This window comes from Mugil cephalus, chromosome 6 (genome assembly GCF_022458985.1).
Source record: "Mugil cephalus isolate CIBA_MC_2020 chromosome 6, CIBA_Mcephalus_1.1, whole genome shotgun sequence".
In the NCBI taxonomy this organism is placed as follows: domain Eukaryota; kingdom Metazoa; phylum Chordata; class Actinopteri; order Mugiliformes; family Mugilidae; genus Mugil; species Mugil cephalus.
In genome coordinates, this window is record NC_061775.1 from 18,892,140 (window position 1) to 18,913,623 (window position 21,484).

General features: G+C 41.4%; 2 protein-coding genes across 2 annotated transcripts; one reads left to right on the top strand and one right to left on the bottom strand.

The window, feature by feature from the left end:
• The first annotated feature begins 1,880 nt into the window (after nucleotides 1–1,880).
• LOC125008949 (prostaglandin E2 receptor EP4 subtype-like) lies at nucleotides 1,881–7,137 on the top strand. Its single transcript, XM_047586365.1, has 2 exons — nucleotides 1,881–3,728; nucleotides 4,757–7,137. The coding sequence occupies exons 1-2, from the start codon at nucleotides 2,949–2,951 to the stop codon at nucleotides 5,087–5,089; spliced, it is 1,113 nt and encodes a 370-aa protein (XP_047442321.1). The 5' UTR covers nucleotides 1,881–2,948; the 3' UTR covers nucleotides 5,090–7,137.
• A 196-nt stretch (nucleotides 7,138–7,333) lies between these two features.
• slc35e1 (solute carrier family 35 member E1) lies at nucleotides 7,334–19,533 on the bottom strand. Its single transcript, XM_047586364.1, has 6 exons — nucleotides 19,118–19,533; nucleotides 15,541–15,611; nucleotides 12,469–12,606; nucleotides 11,630–11,755; nucleotides 11,307–11,552; nucleotides 7,334–10,918 (listed from the first exon to the last, which is right to left on the bottom strand). Exons 1-6 carry the CDS (start codon nucleotides 19,443–19,445, stop codon nucleotides 10,691–10,693), a joined length of 1,137 nt encoding a protein of 378 aa, XP_047442320.1. The 5' UTR covers nucleotides 19,446–19,533; the 3' UTR covers nucleotides 7,334–10,690.
• Nucleotides 19,534–21,484: the final 1,951 nt, after the last annotated feature.

A 21,484-nucleotide genomic window follows, 5' to 3' on the forward strand; every position in this document is an offset into this window, starting at 1 on the left:
TCGTGGGGTTATTGTGGAAGGTGGTTTTAATGTTATGCCTGTATTTAGTGTACATTCACATGAGTGCATGAAAGTGTGTCTGCCCGCAGATAAAAGAAAAAAAAAACAACAAGACGCTTCACTTATCTGCTAATAATGCGCAGATGTTTCCGCTGTCTCTGATGGAGAAGCTGATTAACCAACAACTGAGAGATAAGAATAAACCAGCAGCTGGGTTGACGGCTTCTACGTAAAAAATATTATTAAATAATATTATAATTAGAAGAGATGGCGTTTTGTCACATATGTATGTAACACAAAATGCAGCCAAATAAACACAATCCTTCAAGACACTGACAAGCACTGAAACTAGTGGTTAATCAAGCGATTGGTTGAGTCCAGAGCTTATCGTATCAGGCCACAACTCATCTGTTATCTGCTACTGTGTTACGCTTCTGTTAGTGTTATTTTCAGCTGCAGTTATCATATCATATCATATATCATATAAAAAAAAAATCAAGCTGATGAACAAAAATAGAGCATTCAGGAGCTACTTTGTACTTTGTATTTCTCTCCAAGTTTCTGATTCATTCAGATCTTTGTTGCATGCTGTTTCCACCGTATTTCTTGTCTCTACTGACGCTGTTTAACAATGACAGTGTACACCAAGCAGACATAACATGCTTTTTTTAGTTGTTCCTAAACCATTTTTGTGTGTGTGACGATTGCGGGGTGCATCCTTCTGGGGGGCGGCTGCTGCCAACACGGAGGTGTCTTTGCTGTGCAGTGGGAGACTGCCAGGTCGCTGCTGTTTTTTTGACAGGAAAATCTTTAAGAATGTGAAATATAATCGTTTACACATAAACAAAAAAAAGGAAGGTGAACAACTAATCAATATCACAAACTGGGCATGACTGTGTAGGTCATTTAGGTGCATTCTTGGGCTGCACTCTCGTGACTACTCTGGTCACGAGGCTGATGCGGTCCCTGGACATACCAAGTTTTATGAGAACTAAGGGTAATGACATTGTTTAAAATAGTCGCTGAATTAAAGCTGTTGCTCTTTTGAGAATAGTGGTTGGCTAGATGAAGGCAGAGATAAATATCTGGATAATGACCTTTTAGGGGCATGTTGTGATATGGTCTTTTGGACTGATTACTCACGCAGCAATGTCTGGTACACTTTTATAGCTCTAGCCCACTGCTGAGATAGCCGGGCTGGAAGACAATACATTTTAAGTGGATTTGCAATAAAGGAATTACCTCTACGACATCCGTGAACTCCGTAAACCTCCCGGGAACATCTTCCCATGATTCACTGCGAGCTAGACTGCAGTTGGAGTTTCCAAACTTTGGCATCACTTAAGCGGTTTGTTGTTCTTACGGTCTGCCAGCTCCTTTTTGCCCGCAGCCGAGAAGAGCAGCAGCGGTGGTTTACCTCTCAGTGAGGTGTTGTGTTTTGTCTTTAAAGGTCTGCTGCAGACAGAGACCCCTCTCCGCTGCTGCTCAGTGTAAACAGAAGTCACGCTGTAATGAATGTGCGATGGCTGCAGAGTGGGAGCAGGCTAAGTGCGCTGACGTCCCGTGCGTTCCCTGCGCCTGTCAGCTCTCTGTTGTTCTTCACAACCATTTACAGTCATCTCTGTTTGGGACAAAGCTGCGCGCGGCACTTTGGACACCGAGGTTTGTCGCAGGGAAAATATCAACCACGACTGGGTTGGAAGATTTTCTACTGGACGGAACAAACTTTGTCAGAAAGGGAAGTGTGTCACAGAAAAACTCAGCAGAACTAATGTCTAAAATGAAACGAGCTGATAAAGATCTCATTTGATTGAGGTTTGCATTTTTTTTTTATTATTTTTAAGAGCAACATTCTTGATACAGTTCCAATTCCTGTTTTTATAAACCACATGAAATTAAATATGAGCTCCCTCCTTCCCCTCACCGTTCCCTCCACTCCTGCTGTTCGGGCTTGATGCAAAGGTTTTCAAAGGAGGAATGTTTTTGTTTGTTTGTTTTTACACCTCTGCCTGACTCTATTTCGAGTGGATGGATGGATGGATGGATGCCATTTACAGTCTTCAAAGAGTTGTCTGTATCACTATCTGACACGTCTGACACGTCAGGATGCAAACTACCATAACTAAATAACAACATCAGGGGCTTTTAGTGCAGGAATTCCCACTTTTATTTTAGTTTTTGCATGAGTGGTGGGTCTGGGTAATCCCCAGATCCCAATATGAATAAGTGTAATGTGCCATGTACTTTATCTACCACTCACTAAATGCACTAGATTACAGATGAAATGACGGATACATCAAATCCTGACCAAACTAAATCTAAATGACATTAACTGGGTGAAGATCGACATTAAAAATTAGGTCAAACTTCCCACTGTCGCTAGGAGACAAAAAATATCTGTGCATAATTCAGTCACTTCAGGATTTCAAAAAATTTGCATGCAAACTTCAGGCCAAGTCAACCTGTTCAGACGTGTGTGTCTATTCCAATAAGTGAGACAAATCCGCGGAAGCCTCTTGTGTCTCATTGTCTCAGTTTTACTCACCAGCCCTGATAGACAGAAAGTGAACTTTACACGGAGCGCAGCAAACATCACACGTCTGCGATGACGCCTGCACTGAGAGAAGCCAAGTGGGCCGGAAATGTTAAGAAATTACTGTCTTTTTTTTTTTTTTTTACACTTATCTCGGGTCCTCCATCCATCCTGTCAGACTGCTGGGCGGTTTAATATATAGAGACAGCCCACCTCTGAGACCACAGCTGTCCGATACGACCCCTGTGGTTACTTTCTGGATTACTGGAAAGCAAACGGGGATGCGACTACCACAGAACCTACCCCTGCTGGCTCCTTATCTACTGGTGCAGGGGGCTGAAGAGGAAACGCGCTCCTAAACCCATAGCAGACCGAAGGAATCATCTCTAGATACTCTATCCCGTGGAGTGAAAAAATGTGTTGCATGGAAGGCGCCAACTTTACGCACGGAACCGGGAACGAGACGCAGATTGCTTTGCCGATGGTTATGTTCGCCGGCGGCGCGGCGGGGAATTTAATTGCAATAATCGTCCTTTCGGTTTCAAGGCAGGAGAGGAAATCCTCAGCGTTCTTCACTCTCGTGTGCGGTCTGGCTGTGACCGACCTGCTGGGCACCTGCCTGACCAGCCCGCTCATTTTAGCCAACTACCTGGACCGGCGTGTGCTGGAGCAGCAACATGTCTGCGAGTTCCAGTCCTTCCTGTTGCTCTTTTTCGGTTTAACCGGACTGAGCATCATATGCACCATGGCAGCAGAGCGCTACATGGCTATATGCTGGCCGTACACCTACCAGCGGTGGGGTGTGGACCGACGCTTTGCGCAAAAGTTTCTTTTCTGCATTTACATGAGTCACATATTCTTCTGCTGCCTCCCGATGATGGGCATGGCGAAGAGCACGCTGCAGCAGTCCAGCACATGGTGCTTCATCGACTGGAAGAAACACGACCCCGTGTCCACCGCTTACTTCGTCCTGTACGGCGTCGTCAGCCTGCTGCTCATCCTGGGCACCATCCTGCTGAACCTGGCGGTGTGCGGGGCGCTGCTGCTCATGCGGCAGAGGACGGTGCAGCGGCCCGTCACCAGGACCAGCGTTCGGGAGAGGTGGAGGGTTCTGTCCTCGGCCGCAGAGACGCAGATGATGACGGTGCTGCTGATGACCTCCGTGGTGGTCCTGGCCTGTTCCGCCCCTCTAGTGGTGAGTCAATAATTAATAATTATCAATAATTAACTAAAAGTACAAACTGACGCAGCAGCAACGATTGATAATGAAGATGGTTTATGTTTAAACGACAGTCTGTCATCAAAGACTTCAGGGCTGTGCGCTTTAACCCTAAACAACACACGGTGTAGTTACAGACTATACTATAAACCATAACTAACAGTTGCGTCTTCTCAAATAAAGTGTAAGTCCCTTAAGAAACTTGAGTCAGTGACTTTTTAAAAGCTTTCTAAACTCAAACCTGCCCATCAGAAACACAAACTGGGAAATTTTGCACACATGCACACTGATTTAAGTCAGTCCTTCTAAAAGCAGGTCCCCAAGTATCCATTCAATAAATAACAATCATTAGAGAAGTTGCAACAAAGATAACTATAGGCTTGTTTTTTTGGAGACATTTCATAATCTTAGTAGTTTCTTCACTTCTAGATGACTGGTGGGATTTTAGGTTTTTCATCAGTAGTGTCTCACAGTGATGCTCACCTGAAACTCTCACACCTGGACTCTGTTAACTGCCGGATACTCGTTTGCAATTAGAAGATGATCAGATTCACCTGGGTGGCATTGTCGGTGGGCACCAAATAAAAACCTAAACTAGTGGCAGTCGTTTAGAAGCGAAGGAGCTACTGATGGTAAAATGTTTCCAGAAAAACTCAAGGCAAGTCCAGCTGCCTTCGTCTGCTGCTTCAGCGCCACTGGCATAGATTTGAAATTTGATTTGGTTGTTTGTTTTTTAACAGACACTGGATTATCTCATTGTAGGGGGATTGAATGGAATTTGGTCAAATTAAGAAGTTAGACCAGGACCATGAGAATGTTCAGAGACATGATGTTCAAGATATTTCACTAAAATTGCTGCCTCAAAAAATAAAATCATGATAATAAATATGGGCCATTTTGAAACATTAAAGTTTTTAACCTTCCTTTTAGTTGGAAAACTCCCCAAAAAATATGAAAATATAAATATATGCTTTGACTTGTAGTAACTTGTCTTTCTCTTCAAGGTGCGTGTATTTGCCAACTGCTTCATGCAAGAAACTGACCCCAAAGCAGACCTGGCTGCCATCAGAATAGCCGCGGTTAACCCCATCCTCGACCCCTGGATCTACATCCTCCTCAGGAGGTCCCTGTTTCGACGGTTGCTCGGTTTATCCAGGCGAGGGAGCAGCTCCCGCAGTAATCCCCCTCCGTCACCACAGAGCAATCTGCTTTGTCCCGATATCATGAGGGACAGCCACGTGTTCTCCCAGCTGATGTGCAACGCAAACATCATCACTCAGCTTCCTGCTACTGTCAAATTCACTTCGCACGACGTGGAAAGCAACCAAAAGACTTAAAAAAAAAGAAAGAAACTGTGGACAGAGCAAATGTTTGGAGGAATATCCACTGCCTTCTCAGGCGGCAAGCATCTGCGTGCAGAACCACGATCTCCGTTTCAGAGCCGAGACGTGGAAAGATGGTGTTGGACCCACGGCGGACAGGGCCCTCAGAGCTCCTCTGGGATTATTTATTAAATAAAAGTGGAGGAAGGCTCAGGCTACGGCACACGTATGTTGCACTGACACGGGACTGACGAGAAAGAAATATTTAACTCTGAAGTGCAATAGCAAGATAAGAGACTTTATTTTGTACCTTGCAATGTGATTTATCTTCTTTAAACGCCTTATGCACTTTCATGTTCATTTATTCCACCAGTTTCACTTAACCCAGTGTTGAAAGTCATGTTTTTACATATTGCATGAACGCTGTAGTCAGTTCATGTAGAAACTGGCTGAATCCCATGAAAACTATTTTTCAGAGGTATTTCTTGGGGAGCACTGGTAATTCCCTCATTTTGTCACAACCATGTGCGTAAGGAAAACCTGCGTAGAAAAGCTAATAAAACACTGGCTAAAATATGCAGTGGATGCACGTTTATATCGTCATGTTGGTGTCTTCTCATAGTTGGTTCCCTGCATTGACCTAATACATTTGAAACTATTTTTACATCTTTAGATCCTGGTGTATAAAAACACTAGTTCGGGATGCGTCAGTCACACAGGGGAGACAACACACTGGTAACGGAGTCCATCATCGTCATACATCAGGAGGCAGGAGGGGGACGGTGACACCTACCAGCAGGAGTGTCTCTACTAGAACGTTCTCAAATTCTGACGATGAGCAGATGACCTCCCCCTCTTAATAAAAGACACAGTGCACGGGGGAAAAAAACACTTCTGAAGGGAATGGGACTGACTATTGACTGATGGTTCTCTAAACACATTCTGCACAGGCGAATGTGCAAAAAAAAAAAAAAAAATTGTTGAAAACTGCAGTAACCGAATTATGACCGCTAGGGGGCAGGCCACTAAAACACCTGTATGAGTTTGTAACTTTTTTATCATGTAATTGCCTTAAAAGCAACTAGAGAATTCAGCTTCTGATAAATTATTAACATTAATAAAATATTTAAATATAAGCAGTTTAAACTAAAGTGAGAGAAAAGGGAGAAATTTAATAATAATAATAAAACAAGTTATACGTGTTCCCCTAAAGTTATGCACCCGATTTCACGTTTAACTTACATTAAAAGTGAAAAAAGATCACTTTATATTTCTGCACCACCAGTACATATAGATGCAATTGTTCTACTTTTTAGTCTACATCTACTTCACGACATCTATGGTGATGGTTAAAACACCAGGCTAAAGATGAAGAAACCACATCCTTTAAACTACACACATTTGTTCAATATATATATTGCATTGAATATAATGTAGTTTTTTCTCAAACCACGAGTCCACACATTTGATCTTCCTTCAGAGGGGGTGCAAACTGTGGGTTAATAATCCCTCAACTCTGCCACTTATCGTTTTAATAATATTTACCTGGTGATAGTGTAGAGTTGTATTTTATGTGATTAATTTACACTTTATTTAAACTTCCAGTAAATGTAGGCTTCGAGTGCGTCTTCCGAGTACCGCTGCCTTTTGTATAAACATTAATCAGTCAAAAGGAAAAGACATTCAGTGTGTTCAGTATTCCTTAATGCATTTATTCCCCCCCTCCCGACATTTAAAAATAGCATTTACTAAACATAAGCAGACAAGACCAGTGCATAGCTGCACGTCTGTACATTTTTTTTTTTTTTTGTTTTTTTTGTACCTTGACACCATAAATAAAAATCTATAAACATCGGCCGAGTAAAAACTCTCAAGATCCATTAAAGACACACAAAAATAATAATTATACAAGTTTTACAAAGTGTTTCCCTCCTTCCTCTACTCATTGCCATTTACATCCCAGTGATTAAGCAGAGAGCCAACGTCTAAATCAAACCGTTCCCTAATTATTATTATTATTTTCTCCCCCAGTTAGCTCGCTGCACAGAAACAGAAAGGAGTGGAAAAGAAAAAAAAAAAAGTCCTACGTCTCGTCTTCCGAATAACAAGGCCTCTGTCCTGTGGAGAATCATCACCACGCTCCGCTTTTGGCAACATGAGGATGGACATGAAGGAAAAGTGTGAAGAGTCTCAAGAAAGCCTAAAAACATTAGCTGCAGCAGTACACAGTGTGATTATTTTTCTTTCTTTCTTTTTTATTTCCTCGCTCCCAAATGCTGATTAAAAGTTGAGGACCAGTTCAGTCCACCAGCTTCACTTCATCCGAAGTTCGTCCGTGTGGAAAGCGAGCACGATGTGTAAATTACATTCTTGAATCATGACGTGTGCCACGTCTTCATCGAGTAGCTCGTCCGGATGTAGTCGCTCCAGCTGATATGCTTTTATTTGTTTAAATCAACTCTGCCCTTCACATGAAACGTTTATCTAATAAGTTAAGCTCATGTTTTGCCTTTCACGTGAATTATTGCACCAGTCTGATATTCACATAAGGAGTCCGTTCAATTTGACTTTAAACCATCCGTTTCTTTACAGATTTCCTCTTGATCTTCAGAAACTCGAGAGGCAACAGCGTTAACGCACAGGGCAAAAAAACAAACAAAAAACACAACAAAAAACAGTATAAAGCACAAAAAAGCTGGAGTTGTGTGAGCAATCTTCTAAGATTAGTGAAAGATTTAGTAAAAGTCACCGGCGTCTTGATATAGCAGAGGCTATGTTTACATGGAAAATACTTCTTCAGTCACATGAAATTAATATGAAAGATACTATTTACGTGGATGCTAAATGAAACCATCTGGTAAAGGCATTTCCTCCGGACTAAAGAGATTCTGGTGAATCTGGAGAGTCACGTCTACCAGAATTCTCCTCTGATCTTTACCAAAAAAACAATGGAAAAAAATTCGTTAGAAAAAGGTGACGTAACTGGACCGAGACATTTTCTTTCTAATATTCCCATGTCGCGAGCTTACGTCTCTCTCCCTCCATGGAAACGCGTCATGTTGCCCGAAATGTGTCACCCCTTTCAGTGGGATAATTCTTCCAAAGGTGCCCAGCCTGTTTCTATTGTGGAGCCATTTTTATTCTGATTATTAGCAGACCAACAGTGTCCATGTAAACATAGCCGGCTCTTAAACTGCCAAAGGCTCTACTTTGTTGTCTAAAGACTCGTATGTTTGTTACAGGGAAGGTTGCACATCCGATGCAAACGGGAGCTTATCGGAAAGATATGAGACGTGTGCAGATGTAAAAGAAAAAACAAACAAACAAACAAAGGAATCAGCTCCACAAAGTTGCAGAGACGGGTTAATTATCTGCTGTTCCTGCACCCATGAGCAGCACAACACAAAACACTGGATTCTCCGTTACAAAGTAATTGATTCCAGTAGATAAATGCCACGTTCATGAAATATTAAATGTGTTTTAATTCATCTCCCTCCGAGGATGCAGTTTGTGTCCTTTGATGATTCAGTAAAACAGTCTTATCAGCAAAAGTAATTTGATTAAGCTTGTAATTATTCCAGGGATTTTAAAGTTCACCATGTGACTAGCGTTCCCATGTTCCTGTTCAATCAGTGTCGGACATTGATGTCATTTTTGGGAGCAAAAAGATGACTATTCAAAACACTTGTTTCTGGGAAGCCCTCCGATCTCTCAAAGTAGTCATTTTTTTCTTGTTCTTCTTCTTCTTCTTCTTCTTCAGGCTAAATACTGTGGCAGCGCTTTAAAATGTAGAACATGGCCACATCCACGAGGGAAAACAGCTGAAAAAACAAGCTCATAGGCAACTATTCGCTTCACGTTGAAATGAGCGTGCGTTAAGAGAAAGCAAGGAGAAAAACACGTTTCCCACATCTTATAGTTCCCAGAAGCAGTAAAAAAAAAAAAGCTTTGAAAAACAAATGATTATCAGTTGTCGGTGATATTTAAGTCCAGCCACAGATAAATTTGAATCTTTAATTGCACAAACCAGACCTCTGATTTCTTATTAAGTCTCATATTAAATCACATCTGTCCGGTAACTGACACACCGTTGCTGCTGCTGCAAAAAAAGGCTTGAAAGCAAACAGTGAAGTCACTCGGCAGACGGTCACGATCTGCGTAACGCACTTAGTCGTTCCGGTGATGTGCAAACTCGAGCTTCTGTTCACAAAAACAGAAAAACAACAGAGCAGCTTTGGTTCAGGTCGAAAAGAAATTATCGCCTAACAGGACAGAAAATGTCCCTCTGCCTGAGAAGCTTCACAGATCAATAAATACCAAATTTTTTTGATTTTGTTTTTGTTTTTTTAAAAAAACAAACAAACTGTGCGTTGCTTTAAATCAGTTCTCCAGATCATGACAGCAATACAGTCAATTTTAACATCTCTATGACATTGGACATGCTTAGGTGAAGGATGTGCTGTTTTGGTAAATCTAATTTTAAGCGTATTTTTTTTTTTTTACATTTACGCAGACACTACCGCCGAGAACAAGTCCGACTTTATTTTACTGATCTGCGTGAAGAAACGGTTTATGGGCATTAGCATCTTGCAGACGCAGGGAAGATATTTTGTGCATGATGGAGACATTTTTCTTAATCAGGCACTCGCATTTGTGAACAAACTTGCAAAGTTTACGAGTTAGAGAAATTTATATCTGTGGTGGCGTCTTGTGTATTTTGTCTGATGCTATGCTAGAGACTCTGGGAGGTTGTAGTTTAAGCTAAATGCTAATGTCAGCATGCTAACAAGCTCACGATGACTTTAAATCCACCACATCAAGGAGCAGAATGTTTACCATAGCATGTCAGCGTGCTAGCATATGCTAATTAGCTCTAAACACATGTACGGTTGATGTGATTCCATAATTTTTCTAAGTAAAGTGCGATGATCGTGTAAAATAAAAGTCTGAACAGACCAATCCCAGCAGTTTGTTTCTCCTCACACGGTGACAAGTGCCTCAGAAAGAAAAATGTCCAACCCGAGCACGAAGTAACCCATGGTAAAAAATACCAAAATACCCAAAATATTAAGGCCTTACACTGAACCTAGGTAGCTAATAAAATATAACATGACATGACTTGTGATTCGGCGCAAGTAAACGTTCACAGTAAACGGGGACAGATGACACCCCTTCCCATGAAAGTGAACAAAATAACTTAAAACTCAAACATTTCCAGACAGTCGTGTGGAAATCCTTTTTCCTTCTGTGATTCCACACGTCTACCCCGCTGTGGCCCGTTTCTCTGCATGGCTTAATCCAACACCAGCGTGTCTGAAAATGGCTGACATAAGTTACATTTCCTTTCAAACCCCTCATACAGTCAGTACCTACGTAATAAATAAACAATGACTTGCAGCGACGATGTGACAAGATGAAGCTTAGAGATTGAGGGGCATGGGAGAAGTCACATCTCTGGCCCCGTCGCGGCCGAACTCTTCTCATTTTAACATCCAGAACAAACAGCACTTGCCTTCAGTCTCGAGTTTGGAGCGGGTGGTGAGGACCCGCCGCTGGGAGGGTGGCTACGCACAGTGATGTCTATGACAGCTACCCGGAGCGAGGAAGACCCCTCCTTTACACCACGTACTGGTGGTTGCTGTTGTAGTTTGTCGTGTAGGCCTGCCGGCTGTACTGGAAGTGGTCGGTGAGCACGTTGTTCCAGCCGTGCTGCTGCTCCGAGCCGTGGGAGAAAGGCACTGACCCGTTGGCCTGGATCTTCTCCAGCGCCGGGTTGACGAAGGACGTCAGGTCCTGCTTGGAGCTCGGCAGCAGCTTCTTCTCCCTGTTGGCGTCGTACTTGGCCTGTTTGCGGAGGAAAAAGGGGCAAATGCACGTTAACAACCTGGTGTCTTGCGTGCTGCACCGTGGCTAACCCTAAAATCAACAAGTTGACAGGGAGTGCGACTGACACGGAAATATGCTTTTAGGGCGAAGAGCAAAAAAGTTTACAGATTAGGAAGCTAAACAAAAACAAGGGAGTAAATGGAGCAAACGGCTCATAAAATAACTGATGGCAGCTGTCTTGTCTCAGTGTTTGTGCTGTGCAGTTTTAAGATGAACGTATTTACTAATGCAATGCATTAGCTGTGATTTGGAGTGAATGAGCTCATTGCATTCACACGGGTTCCCACTATATGCTCATGTATCTGCAGACAAAGAGTCTGAGCAGCCTGCTCTAATGGTGACTCACCTTGTTGTAAAGGAAGACCCCGACTATAGCCGTCATCATACCCAGGACGTTTGTGAGGGAGACCGGGTTGCGTAGCATTAGCAGCGAGATGCTGATGACCATGATCCTCTTGGTGGCGTTGGCGACGGCGTAGCTGAGCGGGCTGACGAGGTTGAGGACGCTGAAGGCGATGACGTTCTGGGCGAAATTGCAGAAGCCGCTGATGAGCAGGAGGACCAAGGTGCCGCTCCACTCCGAGACTTCCGACTGAAAGGAGAGCAGCGAGGTCGTTTAAAAAAAAAACAAATGAACGGCATCACCTGTCACACGTAAGAGATTCTCACCAGGTCTCCGTTCACGAGGAACACAGACAGGTCCACCAGAACCCAGGTGGGAACCATGAAGATCACAGCGTTAAAGCCCAGGATGTTGAGCAGCCTCAGGTGGTGGATCCTTGTGTCTCGCAACACCTTTACAAGGACAAAAAATAAACACAAGTGTCAACAATGTTTTTAACGTTTATTTTATAAACGCAACGACTTATCATCCTTTGTTAAAATTTCCCCCATTTTTTACAAGTCAAAAAGTGCAACTAGTGATGAACATTGATATCAGAATCAGAAAAAAAAAAAACTTTATTTATCCCTGAGGGGTAATTAGTAGAGCCTTAAATAAAATTACAGGTCTAAGAGATAAGATGTTATTGATATCAACAATGTTATCAAGTCTGGTTGTGGTGTTTGTGGTTTAGAGATAAGAGCTTGTGTGAGTAAACAAACAGGAAATTGGTCACTGGATCCTCACTAGCATCGCTAACACTTAGCAGCAGCTGCGCTTGTTGACTGGAGACTGAAGCAAAGCCAAATTTCACTCAGGGGATGTGAATGACGTGCTTTGACGTAAAAAAAATCGTCACAAAAGTAATCGATACGCATGAACGTCAACGATGACAATGAACTAAACCAGGTGGAACCAGTTCTTTTAAAGAACCGGTTCTCGGTGCCCATCCCTAATAACAGCAGAGCGAGGTTTTACTTGCGCACATGAGAAACTGTCAAAGACACTTTACTTAATCTCTGACCTTTGAGGTTCATGTTACCCAGAGAAACCGCTCGTGTTTTAATGGCATCAGAAGGAAGATGAGATCACGTGATTTACAGCCACCAGGACAGGGGCGACTTACCTTTTTGGAGAAGATGTTCTGCAGAGAGAAGCAGAGCGTGGCGGCCAGAGCGCTGATTAGTCCTGACACATCAAAGGAAAGCTCGGTCACTGTGGCCAGCAGCACTCCACCGATGATGGGGATGAGCGAGACGTAAACCTGCGACGAAGAGACAGATGTCAGAGTCGGTCAGGTATCATGTCCCGCTGCAGGACGCGTCTGCAGATCCAGGGTCCAGATACTCAACATAGAGTGTAGAGCTATTGATACATACTGTTCATTTTATTATTATTATTATCCTTTTGTCATTTTTTTCCTTGCTCAATTTTTAAATTTTGAGGATTTACTTTTGTTTTTCTCAGTTTTAGATCAACAGATGATGTGAAATCTTTTGAGTGGCACTAAAGGCACCAGGAAACCTGAACATCTACTATTAGCTGGGAGGCTAGGAAGCTAGGAATAGCTACATAGAGAGCTGGCGTTTCCTGACTCAGACTTATGTTTCTCTACAGTTTATTCATTTTGAATATTCAGATGAGATAAAGGTGTAAAACGGAGAGAGTATACCTGATAAGGTTCTCATTCATTCAGGTCATGGTGAAAAAAAAAAGGCAACTGGACTTTTAGAGTTTTGAGAAGACAGATGAGTTTGCATAACGTCTTCTCAAAACTCTACAAATCCAAGTTCCACTTTTGGATTAAAATGACGAAAAATTTTGTGACCAACCAATAGAGAGTGATTTTTCTCACCGCAGCCAAATTCAACACTGAATCACCCTAAAAGCCGCAGACAGGGGCGCAGGACACACCAGGAATACTTCAGCGACGAAGGCTCAACCACCGTCTGACTCCAGCAAACGGCGGACCACCAGCTCGGTGTGTCACGACCCTCGCAATTCCCACTTCACTGTTATTTTCAAACATTTCACAGACAGGGCGATTAATGTTTCGCTGAAGCTCTACGGAAACACTTAATCTGAACACATGTTCAGTAGAGTCACCACTTCACACGTGGTAACATTCTCGTCTTTGTCATTTGGGGATGACACCTAATCAGACTAAGAACTACAGATGTTGAAAGTGGTGGAGACAACGCATTTGTCGTGAAACCCACTTGTACGCCCACTCACTCTCACAACGCTGCCTTCAACCGTGCACTCAGTGTGAAACCGACACAGCACATCACCGAGGACCAATTAAACAATCTGAGTATTAAACTCACACGCAGGACTGTCACAAGTGTTGCATAATCACCAGTTATTTGAATTGACCGCGATAATCGCCTCCTTTCACCTTTATAAACATCTGGGTGACAGCACCTGGTGGTCCACATTAATGGACATTAATGGACACGGTTTATATGAAGAGAAAAGCAACAGCCCGACACAAACATTTAAAGAAATGCTTCTACAGCTGATACTTCCAGGACACCATTAATAACAATAGTTTGGAGACAAAGCAAGAATTAACTTTTTGTTTAAACACAAGTAAAGGGTAACTGGTAACCTTTAATATGAGGAGAGGTTGCATCTTTTTGGAAGGAATTATAGATTCACATTTCAGGTAATTTCATTTCTTTTAATGTTAAGTCTTCTTGAAAGCTTCCAACATTTGTATTATCGTCCCACTGACCGTGCATCTTTTATCCTCCTGGGTCCTAAACTGACCTGGTCTATTTGACAACAGTGAGGTTAAAAGGAAAAGTCAATGACTACACAAATGTATTTAGTTGGATGTAATTAGTTTTTTTTTTTTAAGATCTACACTCACTTTACTAAGCACACCTGTACAGGTTCTAAAGACGTGCCTAATTACAGATGACTCACTATCCTGATCTAACTTTGAATATTTAGTCCACCTCCAATGTTTATACATCTCTCGGTGCGGTACAGGGCAACCAGCTTCTGTTCCAACAGGATCTCTACACACACTGTGACCTCTTCAGCACCCACACTCCCATCCTGTCTAACACTGAGCCGTGAGGTAAACATGACGGGATGATGTTGTAGACTCAGACGTCTCCTTATTCAGCAAACGCTGGCGGTGAAAAGTTGCCCCGTCAGGACAGAAGGTTAACCCTCATTTCGAAGGTCCAAATGTTGTCACATTGAGAGTTTAGTAGAAGTGGATACTGAGTCCAAGTCTGACTTTTTCCCCTAATGAGATCACTACAAGTGATTTGTGCTAAAATCACTATATAAATTTACTTTATGTATTGAAATGTATTGATTTAAAACAAGTTTTCTGTGTGAATGATTTAGCATAATGATGATTTATGTATATTGTTGCGTGGAGGAGTGTCTTGTCACATTCAATTTTATTTCAGCTTTATTTGTGCAGCTACCAAGGCATAAGATGAACAAAATTGTTTAAATTGTTTACGCTGAACCGATAAGCCAATTAATCAATGCGCTTATCCACAGAAAGTTAATTTACAACAAGCGGGATGGCAAAAAACTAGATAGGGCCTTAAATTTTACAGATCAAAAATGAATTAATTAAAAGATAAGTGGCCAAACTAGTTAAACAATTCAGCAATACAATTTAATTTAAAACTAATTTGATGAGTGTGATGAGCCTAAAACTGAAATCGTGTTTTTTAAAGTTGACAAAAAGGTTCTTGTGTGATGTTATGAATTCATTTAATTGCTTTATGCTGACGTACCTGTTCATCTAGTGTTAAATCTAGTTTGTGCACATAACTTTAAGGCTTTCCGTCGGAAAGAGGACTCACATAACTCTTATCACCTGCTCTGGAAATATTAAACCGCTTGTAAGCTACAAAACAAACGTGGATTAAACACACAAAGCCAACGGTCTCCTATGTTATAATGATTACATTTGGGGGCTTGTCAGGTGAATGTAGCCGGTTGACGTACAGCAAATAAAAAGTAACCCCCTCTGACCTCCTACACTGGTCTCAAAGAAACTCAGAGACTCGCCACCTTAGGGACAAAACCCCCTGTAGGTGGCTGTAATATGAGAAGCGGCTGAGGCGCAGTTCCCGTGCCACATCACCACTGCCAGGTCGACACAGGCTGGAAGAGAGTGAGTCTTGTGTTGTGTTGTGTTTGCCGTGTTGAACCTACTCACCCTCGTGGTTTGTTTCTCCCTCATGATAATTCGTGATAAGAGCACAACCCATATTGGCATTGTGGCTTTGACTGCGAAAGAAACACAGAAAACAGATACCGTCAGTTTGTTTTGTTGAACAAACGAGAATTAACGGCTAACGGCTACGTGCGGATGAGAGACTTAAATTGGGTTTTAGGGTCAGACCCACGCCTCTGCCAAACACTAGAGTCTCTTAAGGATTCACGTCACGATTGCTGCGTCGTTTCCTTTAAATGCTGACTTACGCACAAATACATTTATCCCATAACAAAGCATCGGAAAACAGTGATGGCATTAAAAAAAAAATGCTTAAAATGATGAACATACACAACCATGAGAACTAAATTTAGCCACTCTCAAGCGCAAAGGACTAAAATAAAACTCCCAGACACTAACAACACAGCTGCAGTCTCTTCCAAATGGAGGTCAAAGACCACCAACATGTCATTTAATGGTAGTTATTTATAGTTATAATTAGGTCAGATTATGAGAAAGGAGGAGGGATATTTTCATAGGTTTTCCTTAAAGCTCAATTTACATCCAACGCAGGACATTTAAAGGGAAAAATGGCTCATTTTTTGCTTTTTAGAGGCAACACTTTGCTGCTGAACTATAGAGTACACCTACCGAAAATCACCTGGCACTATAATTAGAAACATTTCATAGGCACCAAAGGTCGCACCATTGAAAATAACCAATAAACGCGTCTCAGAGAGTTTCCTTAGTCCTGAACTGACATCAGGACCATTAAAATGGTACCATTTACTGCTGTTGTATCAGTCTGGGAGTTAACAAGATGTAAGTGATTAACCAGTTGTGGTGGAATTAATCCTGCTCACTAAAACTAGCAAACGGGCGTATCCAGTTTAAGAGGTGATCACAAGGGTAATTATATTGTAAGGACATTTCATAGCTAAAAAAAAAAACATGTTTGTTTTACATTTACTTTGACAATTAGGTCTAAACCTGCAATTAAAAACACATCTTTTGTTGGTTTGCACGCGTCTATTTAGAGGTAAGACATATTATATCGGCTTGTTATGAAGTTTATAACATATGTAGACCATCAGTCCTCAACTTCCACACACTGGGAGTTGCACTAAGCTGCATTTTATTTTCTCAAGCGTTTTATTTTTGACTTATTTACATGTGTGCCTTTTAAGATGAGAGTCTCTATAACAGCAATAAAGATTCTTGATTCTTGAATAAATGTTCTATCTTAATGGGATTCAAAGTAAATTAATTAAATTAAAAGTTATGTTTAAAGTTACTCTTTCTACAGAGTTTTTTTTTATAGGAAAAGCAGCCCTGTAATAAACATTAGAAAGTTAATGTTGACATTATCTTAAACCATAAAACTGCAAATGTTTGTCCATTTGTAGGGTTGTTAAACTGTACCTCGTTATATATACCGAGAGGGGTTTTATTAATTTACTTTACCCCTCGTGACATCAAGTGGGTAAAGTAAGGGCTGTAAAAGTGAGCAAACATCTCTTTAAATGTCATGTAACGTGACGTAACAGTAGATTTACGCAACTGCTGTCCATAACTACAGACATGAGGTATAATACTTTACACTTTTAACCCCACTACATTAAAGTGATTAGTTACTTTCCTCTCACTTGACAGTTCATGAGGCACACTAGTAAAAATGAATGGATTCTAACAGTCCTGCACTAAATATTTGCTCCATGACTGCTGCAATGTTCAGTTCATGTTGAAATAGCATCAGAAATGTGGTAATTTAACGGTATGATCATGTCGGAGGATGTAATTTGCGGTGCTGCTAAACCATATTTAATTAAACACTAAAATTTTTCCGTTTCTGACTTAAACGCGGCCGTCACAAAATAACATGTGCCTATATAACTACTATATAATTCAAAACCCTCGCCTCCGAAATGAAAACACAGTCAAACGACCAGTTCTCTCAGTTATTTTAAACAAATGCTGAGTAGTTGGACTGAGACGTACATAACGTTAGAATCCATTAGTTTTCCTAATGAACTGCTGAGTGTGTATAATTTAAGGCACGATGGAAAACTCGAGCTAATAATATATAGATATATAGGAACAGCTGCTTTCTCTGTAGTGACTAATGTGGTTTTAGATGAATAAATTAAATTAAGATAACTGTTTACATATCGTACTGTAGAGTGCAAAACCCTCTTCATTAGCTAATACCAGCACATAACCAAGGTTGTAAAAATAAATGTCTGAAATGATTTTCTTAACCTCCTGAGACTATATTTCCTCATATGGGGACATTTTAGGTTTGGGGCAGCTTCTTCTGCTACATTCAAACCCGACGTCCTCATAACTAGATACTAGTTGGTGTAAAAACCTAATAGTAAGTCTTTCAACAAGTGCAACAATGTGTAAAACCTCATCAAATTTCACAGTTGAAACTTGTTTATTCATGCTTGTTAACTTTTGTAGTTTAATGTAGCAAGCAAACGTGACAAATCGCAGCAATAGTAAAGGGCTATAACTTCGCTAATTAGCAAATACTAGTTTGAGGACATCGGGAATTCATTATTTGCCAATTCAGTCTCTGCACAGCCATGTTCAGTTTTATTATTTTATTATTTGTTACATTTATGATTGTATGTGAAATAATCCCCGTGTCCACATATGAGGACGTTTTTTCTCTCTCCAAAAACTACTTCCTGCTTTAAGATGATGCTTGAGTTTTTATACTTCTTAGGCCCTACTAATCCCAAATACCTTGGAGAAATTAAAAATGCATACAAAACTAAAGACCACGACTAAAGACCATGACCACAAATAACATCTGTTTGGTTAACGGAGCAATATATCAGTCAGAGGTGCATCCAAGACTGCTCTCAAATGGGACATTTTGTATACAAGAGTTTTTCTTTTTCTTTTTTAAAGTGACAATTTGAATGAATGCAAGACTTTTAATTGTCTTTTACTTTCTCTCAGATTTTTGTCAGGGTCTGAATATCGTAGAGGGCCTGTGAATTCGACTAAACACGCTCCAACAAGATTTACTGAATTCCTCGACCCCGAGGAAAATCAATTACGTGAAGAAATGTGACGCGAGTTTATCTGATGGTCTGAGATCAAATTTTGAGGAAGCACGTTACACCACAGAGAGGAGTCACTCACAGACCACGGATACACCCCCCTCCCCTTTCCCGTTAAATACCAGCGTTAATTAAGTTAGTTAGTTAGTTAGTTGAGAGCAGCTACTTAAGTTATTCTCCGTGGAGTCTAAACGTGACTCGTATTTTGGTTTGAGGGCTCGAGCTGAGGTAATTAGCCGAATAAGAGCGTGTCTGCTCACGAGCCTCCACGACGCGCTTCTACCTGACCAGGGACGAGAAACTTACAAACTGTGTAAATTAATGTTTGTTGTACATGGTCCCTGAAATAAAATGAACTAGAAAAAATAAATAAATAATAAATAAATAAATAAAAAGTCCGGCCGGGGCCCAGTGCTAGTAACCCTGTGCTAGCCTTTAGAGGATATGGACACATCATCCGAGTGAATCCGGCTCAGAGGCTCCAGGTGAACTCCGTTTGTACTCACCGGTGTGCGCATACGAAACCGGCACTTTCCATATGCTGAAGTGAGCCGAAACGGACGCGAAGTATTTCCCGAAGGCTAAAGGCAGGATGTACCACCGGTAGTACCTGCTCGGCAGTTCAGTTTTTGGGACTCCCCAAGCCCGCAACAGCGGCGGGAGGAAGACGACGATAGAGACGATGTGGAACAGAGAGACCGTGACCGGGTACGGGAACCCATTGAGGATGATCTTGTTGACGATGTTGCCCCCCGAGCTGACCGTGTACCAGCACACACAAAGTAAAAATATCCGGATCCCTTCCCTGACCGGGGTCCGCTCCACCGCAGCCATCTTCCAGCGCGGAGTGACGACGACGAGTCACCGGCGTTGCGTGGGTCCGTCTGGCTGCTCGGGATGTGTGACGCGCAAAAGAGCAGATGCGCGGTAGTGAATCAGAAGAGTCGATTCAGATGTGAGTGAGAGCCGGCTCCCCCTCTAGTTCTTTTGCCTTTTGTTGTCTTGCTTGCTTGAAGACTGGGGCAAGACACGTGGCCAGTCACACGTGAGGACTTATGATCATAACCATTATGTGAAAGCAGCTGTGGCCCATAGAGTAATGCGTTCTTTATACTACTTTGCAGGGCTACGCGAGGACCTTACGCAGACATTTATACTTGCTCCTCAATCTGGCTTGCTCTGTAAGAACACCACCCAAACGCTGTGTCTTTTTTTTGCCAGTCTGGTTCATTTTTGTTTCTACTTCCTGCTTCGCTTTCGACAATGGTGACCGAAATTTTTGCCGAAATTTTGTTTGAATTCCGCCAAAATGTCACCGAACACGAGTCGTACCTCTGTATACGTACCTCTGTATCTCCAAACCTCCTCAGTTAACTGTTGTGATTCTTAATTGATGCAAAATAATCAATTCGAAAATTGTAGAAATGGAGAGCAGCTGGTAATACTAAAGAAAATAAATATGCAACAACAAAGCGGACCAGTCACAGCTCTTGTGCTCTGTGTAGTGTAGTTACATTTCTGGAGAGATGCATGTCAGCTGCACGTCAAGGTCTGCATTAATGCAGGACCCTCTGTGTCAATTTAGCATGGCAGTATGAATTACACATCAGTAAGTCAGTAGTCAGTACAAGCATAAGTGAGTGACACCTGCAAACGAAGCAGCATTTGGTTGAAATTTAAAGACATTGAAGATAACAGAGCAGAGTGTCTTTACTGCAAAAATGAAAACACTATTAAGAGCAGTTTCTACTACAAACCTGCACAAGGACACTTACATGGTTTGTTTACTGGATGTGGATTTGATTGCTGTGTTTTATTCATTTGTTTGCGCAATTTACATTTTATTGAACTACTAAATATTAAACAAAATTAGGCTTCTCATAATCTTATCTTATCGACACACATACCATGTGTATTTGCTGTGTTGGTCTAAAATATTGGACTATAAACGATAATTAATAAAGAGTCCTTCGGGAGCCGAAAGAACCGACTCTTCTTTGGGAGCCGTGGAAAAAGAGCCGACTCTCAGAAAGGAGCAGGACTGCCCATCACTACTGGCTGCACCGGTGGAAGGCGACGTCAGCGGCCCAGAGTGGAACACACTTCCGGTTATCGCCTTCAAAATGAAAGACATACACATCATCATTCTTTTGTTAAAAATGAAACTGGTACATTTTCAAGTGTGCACCTCCCGATAAAAAAAAAATTAAATTCTCGACCAGTCATTTAGAAATGAAGAAGCGACTTAAATGAGTCCAGTCCAGTCATCTGTGTTTTAGATTTTCATGATGTTTTTACCAGACCTCCAAATTTATTAGATATCAAACTGATCAAGCATCTGTGGGTAAATTGTGAACAAGCCTGATCCACAGAGGCCCCTCCCCTCCTCGGAAAAAGCATTTTGGAGTCAAGGAAGACCCATTCAATATAAAGGCAAGTGGTCATAATGTTATGCATGATCGATATATGTTCCTAATGTAGCGTCCCATGAAATTGTAAAATAACCCAGATACTTTTAAAAAAGAGCTAATTAAAATAGATATGTCATTTCAGCCTGCTTCTTTTTATTTTGTATTTATTTTTATTTCAAAATTCAAAATCTTCCTCCAACATCTGTATTATTTTTTTATTTCATTAATAATTTACAGATAAATGTTGTTAGTCTATAAACAGTTGTGTAATAAAATTAGCTTTTATCAAATGTCTTCCTTTGTCTAACAATCCAAAATCTATTTCTATTTGATTATCAACTACGCCAAAGAAACAACGCCTGCCTTTTTCCTGAAATAAACAGATAATAGATATCATCATTGTCGGTTTTTCTGTTCAAAAGATTTTTCACATCAGTTCCAACTGCATAAATAATGGAGGAA